The 15,378-nt window shown below is 38.2% G+C and overlaps 1 protein-coding gene across 5 annotated transcripts in view; it reads left to right on the top strand.

The window, feature by feature from the left end:
• The window catches only part of TNNI3K (TNNI3 interacting kinase), a 351,063-nt gene that overhangs the window by 231,608 nt on the left and 104,077 nt on the right, over positions 1 to 15,378 (top strand). For all 5 annotated transcript variants that reach the window (XM_061411584.1, XM_061411580.1, XM_061411581.1 and 2 more), the window contains one exon: positions 15,075 to 15,184. In XM_061411584.1, coding sequence (XP_061267568.1) covers positions 15,075 to 15,184 — 110 coding nt within the window. The remainder of the gene's footprint in view (positions 1 to 15,074; positions 15,185 to 15,378) is intronic.

Genomic DNA, 15,378 nt, shown 5'->3' with positions numbered 1-15,378 from the left:
CAGTATGCCTTGTATGAGAAGTGTATGAGAATTTCGGTTGATACACATCCTTGCCAGCACTCTTTTTATTGTCCACTTAAAATAAATTATTAACAATTTGAGTAGGTATATTATGGTAAATAGTTGTGGTATTATTTTATATTTCTCTAATGACTAATAATATTGATAATTTTGTGTGTTTATCTGCTGTTCATATCTCTTTCTTTGGTGAATTATTTGTTTAAATTATCTTATATACTAATAAGAGTATTTAGATTCTAGGTAGACTCTTTCATCTGCTATGTATTTTGCAAATAGTTTCCTATAGTCTGTGACTTGCTTCTTCATAATCTAACCAATGCCTTTCAAACAGCAGAAGTTTTTTTTTTTTTAATTTCAGTGAAATTTACCTTATCAAACTTATATTTTTATGTATCCTATCTAAAATATTCTTGCTACACTCACGATCACAAATATTTCCTCCTGTGTTTACTTATAGGAACCTTATAGGTTTAGGTTTTATATTTATAAGATCTACTAGAATTACTTTTTAATGGTATAAGGTAAGAGTTGAATTTGTATTCTTTGTTAATTTTTTTTAATATGGATACCCATTTTTTTAGCATGATTTATTTAAAACACTTCCTTTATCTATTAAGTTATTTTGGTAGTTATCAAAAATTAATTGACCACACATATAGATTCTATTCTGTTCCATCAATATAAGGCTTCCCTATGCCAATATCACACTATATTGATAAGTTATAGTGAATCTAGAAATCACATAATGCGAATCCTCCAACTTTGCTCTTCTTTGTTAAAATTGCTTTTGCTATTGTAAAGTTTTTGTTTTTCCATATAAATTTTAGAACCAGCTTGTCTATTTCTACAAAAAAATGTTGCTGGTATTTTGATTGAATTGCAGTGAATCTGGAGAGCAATTCGGGAAGAACTGACAACTTACACATATTGAATCTTCCAATTGATAAACAGTATATCTCTCCCTTCATTTAGGTCTTTGATTTCTGTCATCAGTGTGTTTGTAGTTTTCATCACAGAAACCTTACACATATTTTTTTAGAATTATTTCTATGTATTTTGTGTTTCTTGATGCTATTTTAAAGGTTTATTAATTTCAATGAATAATGATTTTTGTAAATATAGAGATATAATTAATTTTTAACAACCTAGTGCCCTATAAATTTGCTAAGCTTACTTATCAGTTCAAGTAGCTTTCCTATACATTTTTGGGGATTTTAAACATAGATGATTATGTCATCTCAGAATAAAGAATATTTTACTTATTTCTTTCAAATATGTGTATTTTTCATTTATTTTCTTGCTTTCTCACACAGGCAAGGGTCTCTGGTACAATACTGAATAGAATTAGTGAAGATATACCCTATCTTCATCTAAAGTTTTACCCACCACCACCTTAGTTCCAAGTGCCATCTTTATCACTTTATTGCGATAGCTCTTTGCCCATTCTCTCTTTGTTCTTCTCTTCCTCCCCAATCTCTACACATCCACTACAATGATATTTTAAGAATATAAATGTGACTATGTTCATTTCAGTTCAGTCGCTCAGTCATGTCCAACTCTTTGTGACCCCATGAATTGCAGCACGCCAGGCCTCCCTGTCCATCACCAACTCCCGGAGTTTACCCAAACTCATCAGCCAAAGATGGAGAAGCTCTATACAGTCAGCAAAAACAAGACCAGAAGCTGACTGTGGCTCAGACCATGAACTCCTTATTGCCAAATTCAGACTTAAATAGAAGAAAGTAGGGAAAACCACTAGACCATTCAGGTATGACCTAAATCAAATCCCTTATGATTATACAGTGGAAGTGAGAAATAGATTTAAGGGCCTAGATCTGATAGATAGAGTGCCTGATGAACTATGGAATGAGGTTCGTGACATTGTACAGGAGACAGGGATCAAGACCATTCCCATAGAAAAGAATTGCAAAAAAGCAAAATGGCTGTCTGGGGAGGCCTTACAGATAGCTGTGAAAAGAAGAGAAGCGAAAAGCAAAGTAGAAAAGGAAAGATATAAACATCTGAATGCAGAGTTCCAAAGAACAGCAAGAAGAGATAAAAAAGCCTTCTTCAGCGATCAATGCAAAGAAATACAGGAAAACAACAGAATGGGAAAGACTAGGGATCTCTTCAAGAAAATCAGAGATACCAAAGGAACATTTCATGCAAAGATGAGCTCGATAAAGAACAGAAATGGTATGGACCGAACAGAAGCAGAAGACATTAAGAAGAGATGGCAAGAATACACAGAGGAGCTGTACAAAAAAGATTTTCACGACCCAGATAATCACGATGGTGTGATCACTGACCTAGAGCCAGACATCCTGGAATGTGAAGTCAAGTGGGCCTTAGAAAGCATCACTACGAACAAAGCTAGTGGAGGTGATGGAATTCCAGTTGAGCTATTCCAAATCCTGAAAGATGATGCTGTGAAAGTGCTGCACTCAATATGCCAGCAAATTTGGAACACTCAGGAGTGGCCACAGGACTGGAAAAGGTCAGTTTTCATTCCAATCCCAAAGAAAGGCAATGCCAAAGAATGCTCAAACTACCACACAATTGCACTCATCTCACACGCTAGTAAAGTAATGCTCAAAATTCTCCAAGCCAGGCTCCAGCAATATGTGAACCATGAACTTCCTGATGTTCAAGCTGGTTTTAGAAAAGGCAGAGGAACCAGAGATCAAATTGCCAACATCTGCTGGATCATGGAAAAAGCAAGAGAGTTCCAGAATAACATCTATTTCTGCTTTATTGACTATGCCAAAGCCTTTGACTGTGTGGATCACAATATACTGTGGAAAATTCTGAAAGAGATGGGAATACCAGAAAACTTGATCTGCCTCTTGAGAAATTTGTATGCAGGTCAGGAAGCAACAGTTAGAACTGGACATGGAACAACAGACTGGTTCCAAATAGGAAAAGGAGTATGTCAAGGCTGTATATTGTCACCTTGTTTATTTAACTTATATGCAGAGTACATCATGAGAAATGCTGGACTGGAAGAAACACAAGCTGGAATGAAGATTGCCGGGAGAATTATGAATAACCTCAGATATGCAGATGACACCACCTTTATGGCAGAAAGTGAAGAGGAACTCAAAAGCCTCTTGATGAAAGTGAAAGTGGAGAGTGAAAAAGTTGGCTTAAAGCTCAACATTCAGAAAACAAAGATCACGGCATCCAGTCCCACCACTTCATGGGAAATAGATGGGGAAACAGTGGAAACAGTGTCAGACTTTATTTTTCTGGGCTCCAAAATCACTACAGATGGTGACTGCAGCCATGAAATTAAAAGACGCTTACTCCTTGGAAGGAAGGTTATGACCAACCTAGATAGCATATTCAAAAGCAGAGACATTACTTTGCCAACAAAGGTTCGTCTAGTCAAGGCTATGGTTTTTCCTGTGGTCATGTATGGATGTAAGAGTTGGACTGTGAAGAAGGCTGAGCGCCAAAGAATTGATGGTTTTCAACTGTGGTGTTGAAGAAGACTCTTGAGAGTCCCTTGGACTGCAAGGAGATCCAACCAGTCCATTCTGAAGGAGATCAGCCCTGGGATTTCTTTGGAAGGAACGATGCTGAAGCTGAAACTCCAGTACTTTGGCCACCTCTTGCGAAGAGTTGACTCATTGGAAAAGACTCTGATGCTGTGAGGGATTGGGGGCAGGAGGAGAAGGGGACGACAGAGGATGAGATGGCTGGATGGCATCACTGACTCGATGGACGTGAGTCTGAGTGAACTCCGGGAGACGGTGATGGACAGGGAGGCCTGGCGTGCTGCGATTCATGGGGTCGCAAAGAGTCGGACATGACTGAGGGACTGATCTGATCTGATGTCCATCGAGTCAGTGATGCCATCCAACCATCTCAGCCTCTGTCGTCCCCTTTTCCTCTGCCCCCAATCATGGTCTTTTCCAGTGAGTCAACGTGACTATGTTACCATTGCTTAAAATCATCCTATGGTTTCCCTTGTTCTTTGGAATAAATCTAAAAATTCTTAATATGTCCTGCAACACTCTACATGATTCAGGACCTCTGACCTTCTCATAATATTTCACTTCTGTGCTCCAGCCACTCAAACCTTCTTTTGCTTTCTTGAATGTGTTGCATTTCATCTGGCCTCTAGTATCTTTCACAAGCTCAGTTTCTTCAGTAAATGCAATTAACGATGACTCCACAGAGATTACGCTGAGGATCAAATGAGATGATTCTATGACTGAATTTTATAAACTGAAATCTCTCTGCAACTGTAAGATAAAAGATAAGGGAAAATTGTAATGCAGGGTCAAGGCTTGCTATGATTCTGGGCTTAAGTAGAATTATCATTCATCAGGAGACCATATAAAAACTTTAAAATCATCCTTGACTTTTCTCTTTCCTTCTTTCTTTCCTTTTTCCTTCCTTCCATCCTTCTTTCCTTCCTTCCTTATTTACTTTTGTTTTTCACTTGTTTTCTTATTTTTCAATCCTTCTTTCTAAATATCTTTCAAATATATCCACTTACCTCCCTGTCCATGGCTACTTCCTTATTTCACAAGTAGAATTCTGCAGAGTATCTTAACTGTCTTAAATGTCTCCGGTTTTGTTTACCATCTTCTTTTCACCAATTTCCATACTATAACTAGATATAGCTTTCTAAACACTCAAATTTGATCATCTAGCTCCCCTTATTTAGTCTTCAATATGTTCTTTTGTTCTTAAGATTAAAAAAAAAAAAACATTTTAAAAACAATCTATTGGTATACAGGAGTGCCAGTGATCATGGCAGGGATAGCAATGCCAGCTATTAAAGCAATTCCTATGGGAGCAATGACAAATGTGCTTAGCTTCCATGATATTTTCTTCTTTAGGCTCCAGGGTTTCTTCCCCCAAAAGTACATCCTGATGGACTAAAGGAAAAAATTACAATGTAAAGTAACTGCTGCAAAACATCACAGTAACAGTTTACTATACAGTCCATGGAATTCTCCAGGCTAGAATACTGGAGTGGGTAGCCATTCCCTTCTCCAGGGGATGTTTCCAACCCAGGGATCAAACCCAGGTCTCTCACATTGCAGGCAGATTCTTTACCAGCTGAGCTACCCGGGAAGCCCAAGAATACTGGATTGGGTAGCCTATCCCTTCTCCAGTGGATCTTCCCAACCCAGGAATCAACCCAGGGTCTCCTGCATTGCAGGTGGGTTCTTTACCAGATGAACCTTCAGGGAAGCCCTAGATATAGCTTTCTAGACACCCGAATTTGATCATCTGGCTCCCCTTACTTAAAGTCTTCAATATGTTCCTTTGTTCTTAAGATTAAAAAAAATTCTTAAAACAATCTAAAAGCCCCTGTGGTTAGGCTTCTTCTTGCCTCTCCAGGCCCAATGCCTCCCACTTGCAGCCTCTCTATGCTCGGTCACAATGAACTGTTTCCTTTTCCCAACATGACACATTTCCTCTCACTTCCATGTCCCTGCACACAGGAGTTGTTTGTCAGACACACTCCTCCCCACTTTTCATCATACTAACTCCAATTTACTGTTAGGTTTTAGTTTAAATATTACTTCTTCCAAAAATAGCCTCCTGAATTCTTCAATATTCAGTTAAGTGCAGTCTCTTCCATGCCCTAGGTTATCATTTATTATCATATTTATCATATTTTACTTATATATTTTTGCAATGTTCTCTACTCTTTTACCCTTTGCTAATTATAAAATGAATATTTCAAAAAGATAAAGATTCCCTCTCTCATGGGCCCTCAGAAATATTTACTGTTTTTGGAGGGAGAATATTATATAATAAAACAGAAGTCTCACCAAAGATAACTTGAATCCAATATCTCATATATTAGAATATATAGTACTTTATTGGAAAAAAGAGTTTGTTTATGATAGATGCTGAATTTTTTAAAGTTAGACAGTTACCATGCATCAAGAACTGAGACTGTTAATATCATTGCAGTGGTTAGGCAGTCTAGCAAATGTTCAGCAATAAATTATGTGAAGGATCAGATTCAATATAAGCTGCATATTAGCCATTTACAATGAGGAACAAATCCATGACTACAGTGTGGGACAGCATTATCAATTATGGGAACAGCAACATTACACATGGCTCATCCTTCTGGATTTAACAGAATCCTACTTCCTGGGAGGAATATATAAATAGAATGCAAATATTAGCACTGACTACAAGTGATACAAGTGATGAGTGTGCCTTTAGAAGAATTTGAAGCTAGAGTTTGTTTTACACAAAATATATTCAAATTAACCTTATAATCTCAGGTTCAGAAAAAACTGAAAAAGCCATCACATCTAGCATCCCACGATCAAATGCCCACATGATCAGGGGAAGCAAGTAAAAGCTTGATGCAGGCCAGTGTGATGGACAGGAAATCACAAGCTCTGACTCAAGGGGACAGCTGCTACCTAGCCGCAGCCAAACAGTGCCTGGAAAGAAACATAGGGATGCCTGCTCACTGTTGCCATATCAACTAACTTCTGTGTGCTTCTTCAGAAATCTAAAGATTTTTAAACATTGGCAATTAACTCAATTTTTTAGAAAATATTTTTCAGGCTAAAGAGACTTGGCATAAGTGTAAAAGCATGAGTCTTGTAATCTTACTCAAAGCTGCTTAAACAAGCTATACTTGAGTACTTCAGTGTCTTTATTTTTTAAATGGGGATAATAGTAAGACCTGCCTCAAAGGGTTGAAATGATGGCTGGTAATAATAAGCACTCAATAAATATTATCTTAAGTCATCATTAAGTACTACTCTGGCCAGAAACTGTGCTAAAGTAAGAGGGAAGACAAAGAGGAAAACAGCATTGCTTAGGACCTTGTAGTGTAGAGGGAGCATGAGAAAAAGAACCATCAGCAGAGTATATCCCAACTGGAGGGAATCAGAGAGTGCAAAGAATGCTCCCTAGAGGGCTCTCCTGCCCAGAATGGTGGTGCAATAGGATATCAGGGAAGGATTCTTAGACAGATGATACTGAACTGCATATTTAAAAGATGAGTATTATTTAATAGGTAAATAATGGGGAGATGGAAAAAGTATCCTGGCAGAAGGTAGCCTGGCTAGGATGCAGGGGCATCTTTCGGGAGGGATGAATCAGAGCATATAAGGGAATCAGCAGCAAAAGACATGCCCTAAACAAAAAGCTAGAGCTTCAGGGTAAAGAGCCTTTGTCAATAGTGGAAGTCACTGCAGGATTTTAAGCAGGGCAGTGGTACAACTCTGTTGTCTTAGAATGTTCCCTCTTGCTGCAAAACAGAGGGTAGATTGGAGAAGTCTGAAAAAGAGGCAAGGAAACCAGGTAATCCAGAAGAGAATGTATCAAATCTTAACTAAGATTTCACTAGTGAAGAGAAAGGAGAGGCTGGTTTTGAGATTTTTAACAGGACTTGCCGATGGATTGAGGTGAGAGCACGAAGGAGAAGGAGAAGTCCTGGACTGCCTCTGGGCCTCTGACTTAGCCAGCTGGAAGATGATGGACACAGGAAGAGAGCAGATCTCTGACAGAAATGATGAGATGGGAGGGAGGAGGAGCCAAGCTATGAAGCCAAGCAGAGAAGAATCAGGCAAGATGAAAAAGAAGCTGGTATGACCTGGCAAACAAGACCTGTCCTGGATACATTTTAAAGAAGGAAACCAACACCTGCCTCCCAGATTTTATCTCTCTCCTGGGTCTGTCTCCTCTCATATATCATGAAAAACTAAAGGAGAGATCTGGGATGAATTAATTCATCAGTCCATATTTTATCCAGTCCCATTCCCTTATAACCAGGTACTCAATTTTGCGGGTCATTTTGGATTATAGTTTGGAGCCAAGAAAAGAGCCTCTTATTCTCCTTTTGTTTCCACGTATGCTGCCATCTGGTTCGCAAGGGGACTCAACTCGGTGTCCTGGGATTCCTTAATGCTAGACTCTTAACTAAGTTTGGGATATGGCAAGAAATTAAGAACAACTGATAATTTATCCAATTTAGCCAAATTTTGGTGAAACTTTATACTGAGGCTTTACGTCAGAGTTGCAGATCTATATAGTCCAGTAGCTAAATATGGCTTGCAAACTTTTTGTGTCACATGTGGTTTTAAAAAATATGAATTAATGTAATTTAGAGACCCAGTTATGTCACAGATCTCATATATTTGTAGCCATTTGCTTTTTCTACCCTTGCTTAATATTAGATGACTATGTTCTGCTCCATATATGATTGGGATCCTAAAGGGCATGATACAGAATAACCTCAAAGGGCAGAAAGAAGCACATTGCAGATGTGGACAGTGCTATGGCAGTGATAGGAAAATAGGAGTGAACTAAAGTTCTGAAGTCCTATGTTTGCTGTGCTAATCCTATCAGTTTATCACTCAGAAGAGTAATGCCAGCTAGTCACTACACAGATCACAGGAAAGATCAAATCGGTCCAATGGATGGTGATATTTCTATGAATATAGCTGATATTAACATTCCAATACTTCATTACACTGACAAAGATTGCAATGAGAACAGACAATGGTGCAAATTAATCTATTCTTCTGACAGCCTGTAATGAGAATGGGATGTGGTTTAAAAAATTAAGCCATTCTTAGTACAATCTCAAGATTGCAATCTCATGGTCTCTCTCAGATGCTGTATGCTCTGGTGATACATCACTGAAAAGTGTCAGTTTAACAAAGAATGTGTCTTAGCTCTTGCTGGGATGGTAGACTGCCTTTTCTTTGTTTCACCACATCCCTACCCATTAAAAAACAATGAAGTAGAATCAATTGTGTTTTTTATAACACATATACACACAAACCAGAAAAAAAAAATTCTGGCAATTTTATCTTAGTCAAAACTTACAAACAAAATATTGTACTTTGTTGCTCTCTTTTTTACTTTTATAAAACATAAGACAGGAAGTGATAGGTTCCTTGAAGAATTCAGAATATAGTACCAGTTTATCCATAAACAATGTAAAGCTAATTAAGTTCATCATGGATTACTGCATAGTCATTCTCTCCACAATGGCTGTGTCATGTTATGAACTGGGGCTGATGACAGATGAGGAGGTTTTTAGCCTTGTGATTTGCAGTAACTCAATGCAATGTGTTGGGGTCTAAAGAGAATAGAAAATATATAATATTTTTTGATATCTGGTTCTCTAGGCTCAGACTAAAAAGAAGCAGTAAGAGCCTTAGACCTGTAGGTAATGATTATAGCAACAACAACAACTAACTTTTGTTGAGAGTCAACAACGTGACAGATGCTCTATGTAGACTTTCTTCTATTTAATTCTAAGTGTATATCACAAATCAGGTTCTATCAGGATAAGATGCATGCTCAATATCATCTGCTACTAACAGGTATGGTCAAGACTTAAATTCATGGCTCCTTGTCCCCAGAACCCATGCTTGTCACCATTACAGTGTGCCCTCCCTGCTTCATCTTACATTTAGAGAAATTAATACTCACAGAGGCAAACTGGCTTAATTGGGATCTCCCAGAGAATTAAAAGCAAAGCCAGACTGAAAATTAGGCTCCAGATATCCTAGTTAAGGGCATTTCTTACTCTTCATACTGCTTCAGTTTATTGAAGCCCCCTCCCAACATGTTTGAACAAAAAATAACATCATGGGCTCCATATGTCACATGCTCGTGCTAAGTCCCTTCAGTCATGTCCGACTCTGCAACCTTATGGATTGTGGCCTGCCAGGCTGTGCTGTCCATGGGATTCTCCAGGCAAGAATATTGGAGTGGGTCGCCATTTCCTTGTCCAACAATATGTCATGAGATAAGTATGTTTTAATTTCACATCAAACAAAACCTAATATTCATTCTACATTTCTTGATAGCTAAGCATTATGCTCTGTCCTAAAAGCATAATAATGAGCAACATATTAATTGGCATTAATCCATCATCTTCATTCATTTGTATAATAAATGTGTAGCGAGTCCTATATACCATGGTCTATATTTTTTCCAAGGAAATTATATTTCGAACTATCACATTTATTGATTTATCATTACCTATCTATTGAATGCCTGCTAAATGCCAATCACTGTGCTAAGCACAGGAGACGATGGTGAAAAGACCACAGTCCTGACCTCAAGGAGCTTGTGATCTATTTGTAGAGACAAGCAAGTAACTAGGCAATTAAGTTAAGTAATTGCTGTTATAGTATAGAGTGCTATGGGAATCCATAGGAAAGGACCCCAGAGAGAGTTTATCTAAGCTAAGACCTAAAGGACAGTCGGAGAAGGCGATGGCACCCCACTCCAGTACTCTTGCCTGGAAAATCCCATGGATGGAGGAGCCTGGTAGGCTGCAGTCCATGGGGTCGCTAAGAGTCGGACATGACTGAGCGACTTCACTTTCACTTTTCACTTTCATGCATTGGAGAAGGAAATGGCAACCCGCTCCAGTGTTCTTGCCTGGAGAATCCCAGGGACGGCGGAGCCTGGTGGGCTGCCATCTATGGGGTCGCAGAGTCGGACACAACTGAAGCAACTTAGCAGCAGCAGCGGCAGCAAAGGACAGTAGATGTAATGCAGGGAAAGAAGATAGGGAAAAAGGAATCAGAGGCAAAAAGAGTCACATTTCGGAACTTATGGTTGAACTATTAAAGCAGTGAAAATTACAGTAATTCATTATTACTCATTCATTTAGTAATTTTTTGAAAAGCACACACTTCATTTTTTCTGCCTGTCATCACTCACATAGAATGTGCAATAACATTTTGAATAAATGAATGAAGGTTAATGCATGTCGTATTGAATGCTTCTTCTGTTACTAACCTCTTTTGAGAGACAACATTCACAATCTCCTTTCATATCTTTTCTTTTCTTGGTAACAAAGAACTTGAATCCACAAATCAAACTGTGGTTATGAAAACACCTGAGGTTGACTCACAAATTTGTGTTTAATTTGTCTCACTCAGGATAATAGGAACTGTGCTCTAGAATTGTGCTGTACAGTATGGAAATCACGAGACATACATGGCTATTTAAATTTAAAATAATAGAAACCAAGTAAAATTAAAAAGATTCTTAGTCACACTAGCCATATTTAAAGTTCTAAATAGACGTATGCTACTATATTGAGCAGGACAGAAGGACATTTTCATCATTGCAGAAAGTTCTATTGGACAGTCCTACTCTAGAATCTAGATTATAAATTTGCCAAACTATTGATAACTATATCAGAGTAGTACTGAAGAAATAAAAGGCACTCAATAAAAAGTTACTGATATTTTCAAATGTATCCTTATTCTCCTTTAATAGCAAAGTTTTAGTTGTGAAAGTGGAAACCAATGTTTATGTAAGTCAATTCACATATTTTATGTAGCAATCAAGGTAAAAAATTTGATTAATGGGCTGACAGTTCTCTTTCCTGAATCTGGAATACCAGAAAGTTCCCGGCTGCTAGCGTAGCATGGCCACTTAGGCAAGACTGACAAAGCAAAGCAATCTCAAAGGTGACAAATTTCATTCACGTTGCATTGCCCACTTTCTGGCAGAGGTGCTAATGAGTAGTATCACTGCCAACAATGCATAAAGCAAAAGGGAGAAGCAGATGCCAAGGCCTTGCAGAATCTACTTTGAATAATGAAGAATTAAATATCATTCATCTTAAACTGATTTTTCAGACACAGTGCCAAGAAGCAAACAAGTAACTTTATATACTTGGTGTCAGAGTCTAAAAGAGTTTCAGAGGAGACATTTGGCACCTGCATCTGAGTTTAACTCACTTTATGAATAGTCCCTCCCCACCCATTAGGAGATGTATAATTAGTTTAAATGTGTTCTCTATGCTGGTTTATGTGCTTATAGCTGTACCAGCTCAACAATATCCAAATGATCATAAGGTGAAAAAGCAGGGTTAGAAGACCAATGATCATTAACTATCAGTTTATTTGTTTGCTTATTTATTTACGTCATTCTAAAATGAATGAGAAATAGTCAAGAGTAGCCTCTGGAGGCGGAGAAGGCAATGGCACCCCACTCCAGTACTCTTGCCTGGAAAATCCCATGGACAGAGGATCCTGGTAGGCTGCAGTCCATGGGGTCGCTAGAGTCAGACACGACTGAGCAACTTCACTTTCACTTTTCACTTTCATGTATTGGAGAAGGAAATGGCAACCCACTCCAGTGTTCTTGCCTGGAGAATCCCAGGGATGGGGGAGCCTGGTGGGCTGCTGTCTCTGGGGTCACACAGAGTCGGACACAACTGAAGCGACTTAGCAGCAGCATCGGCCTCTGGAGGAACCTAAAAAGCCTAGTTTTCTGTGACACCAAAGACATATTTTATGTCATGTTTTTAAATTTGCTAAATATGTTATAAGCAGTCTTTTGTTTCTTTGTTTTCTTAGTATCAGCAACTGTAAGTCTACTTGATAGTGGCCAGAAATGGATTGAAAATGTAATAAACATATTACAAAGGGCATTGAAGACAAAAGCAGGAATGAAATTGCTGACTCTCCCTTCAGCCTGGAACCACTGTATAGTTAGATGGCCATTGGAAGGAAATATTGAAGTTCCAGGTGGGCAAAGGGAATGAACTTAAGACTTCAAACACAAATAACTAATCAATAAATATTAAGCCTAACTACTTATCAAAGAACAAAATTTAAACAGCAACGAATGAGCAGATATATTTGTGTGTGTGTGTGCATGCCCAGTCACTCAGTCATAGCCGACTCTTTGCAACCCCATGCACGGTAGCCTGCCAGTCTCCTCTGTCCATGGAATTTTTCAGGCAAGAATACTGGAGTGGGTTGCCATTCCTCACTCCAAGAGATCTTCCCAACTCAGGGATCGAACCTGTGTCTCTTGCGTCTCCTGCATTGGCAGGTAGATTCTTTACCACTGTGCCACCTGGGATATATTTACCTCTCATATTAGCAAAATATTTTATAACATGAGAAAACCTAACTCTGATGCAGGTATAATGACAATGCTCTCACACAGTTCTTATTGAGAGCATAAACTATTACAACTATTTGGGGAAAGTGTTCATTAGTATGTATCAAAAGTCTCTAAAATGGTTATAGCCTTTGACATATAAATTCACTCCTCAAAATACCTCAAAAATGATCTGTGAAATTGGGAAAGTTATACTGTAAAACATATTCTTTGAAGTGTTTACACCCAAATTTGAACAACCTAAAACTGAGAAATAATTAGGTAAATCACATTAAATGCAATCATTAAAAATATGCTAACATAGAATTTTAATAGCATGAGAAAATGCTTATATTTAATTTAGGAGAAAAATATTCCATAATTTTACATTGGACATGAGCTCAATGATGTGAAGAATATATAAGAAATGCTCAAATACTTTAACAATTGTTTCCTCTGAATAATAAGATTATAATCTTTCTAATTATTTTAACTTTCTAAACTTGTATGAAAAACAAGTATTAATTTTACATGTTGGGAAATTATGTAGTAATTCTGAATGATCCATAAAGCAAAATGTTAAGTGACATTGCATATAATTGCATTACATCTGCTGCATGTAGATCCATACACAGATTTTAATTTGAGTAAACTTTGGTAAAAGACAGGTAGTGGGTGTGGGTCATATCTCAAAAGTCATTAAGATAGAGACAGATGCTTGTGACATCATAAGAACACAGGAAGCAGTGTCCTGGAACTTTAGCCTCCCATGGGTGCAGAGCAATTTTTCAGAGAAATAAAAGAGCTTCGTGTGTTGTTTATGAAGTACTTTCAATGTGAAGTGGATGAAGAGAGCATGAAATCTGGGGGAAAAAGAGGCTATGCTAACTACTGGTTATAGTAAAATTTTTATAAATTAAAAACTACCCACATACACACAATACACATACACATATACACACACACACAAACACATGTAACAGTAACACCTACCTTTCATGAATAGTTTTAAAGGACTGAAATAATTTATGTATGTATCTACTATGATCAGATCAGATCAGATCAGTCACTCAGTCGTGTCTGACTCTTTGCGACCCCATGAATCGCAGCATGCCAGGCCTCCCTGTCCATCACCAACTCCCAGAGTTCACTCAGACTCCCGTCCATCGAGTCAGTGATGCCATCCAGCCATCTCATCCTCTGTCGTCCCCTTCTTCTCCTGCCCCCAATCCCTCCCAGCATCAGAGTCTTTTCCAATGAGTCAACTCTTCGCATGAGGTGGCCAAAGTACTGGACTTTCAGCTTTAGCATCATTCCTTCCAAAGAAATCCCAGGGCTGATCTCCTTCAGAATGGACTGGTTGGATCTCCTTGCAGTCCAAGGGACTCTATGATACTTAATGTAAAATGTGTTCAATAAAAGTAACTATAAGTTTAGTTTCCAAGGGAGTATAAGAATCACTGGTTGCACAACAGAAAAAATAATCAGCAATCATGAATCTACAAAGAAGTCCCAAGAATCACAAAACAGTGATGAGGACTTTGTGATGAGCAATATTCAGAAATCTAAGCAAGCAGGCAACACTAGGGAGTTCAATCAATGAGCAGTATTAGCTAAAATGATGGATTGGAGTATCTGAGTTCAGCAAATAATAACTACTTTATAAACATTAAAAATTAAAATGCCAACGTTCTTGTAACCAGTAACCAGATTTAAGTTTTAAAAAATAACCTTTTTTGCCCAAATGATACAAGTGCTTTCAGGGGTTCAAAGTTCAGTGGTACCTCATCTTACTATGTGTAATATAAGTGCTTTAGCCTGGGATTTATGGCATCGTATAGCCTGGTCCGATCTGCCTTTCAGTCTTTACTTCCTAAAACATCACGTACATACCCAATACTACTTGCTGCTTATATGCTCCTTTGTTTCTTTGTTCCTGTATAAACCCCCTCTGCTCACCATTTGTTGAATGAACAACCGAAAAAATGAACAATTACAAACTTACAGTAGCAATTTATCCACTGTGTTGCTTAGGCATTTAAAAAAATATCATAGAGCCCTCTTTGAATCTCTGCTGATGTTGCACAGATTGATTTTTAATGATTTCTTTGTTGTCTGTTCATATGTTTCTTGAAATAAATATGTGAATTTCAAAACTGACATGACCATTTGGTTTGCAGCGGCTGCGGCAGCAGACATGGCTTACCACCACATCAGACCTCCCATCGGCTATTCCATCCCAAAGCCCATAGCATCCCTGCTTATGCGAGGGTGGAATGCGTGTCCTGAAGTGAGTAATTTTTATTTCCTCTTAGCAAATGTGTTATGGTCAAAATCTGTCACCAATAGTGTAGCTCCAAAGTCTACTTTCCATGTGTATTTTAAGGCTGTCAAGGCAGAAAGACCGATTTGCCTTCTGCTCTTTAGTCTCTAATTGCCTCGAGAAGTCTGAGCATCTCATATTTCTTTGCTGCTGCTCTCTGG

Source organism: Bos javanicus, chromosome 3, assembly GCF_032452875.1.
Source record: "Bos javanicus breed banteng chromosome 3, ARS-OSU_banteng_1.0, whole genome shotgun sequence".
NCBI classification, from domain to species: domain Eukaryota; kingdom Metazoa; phylum Chordata; class Mammalia; order Artiodactyla; family Bovidae; genus Bos; species Bos javanicus.
Note: the sequence above shows the minus strand (reverse complement) of the source record. Positions and strands in the feature narration are given on the sequence as shown.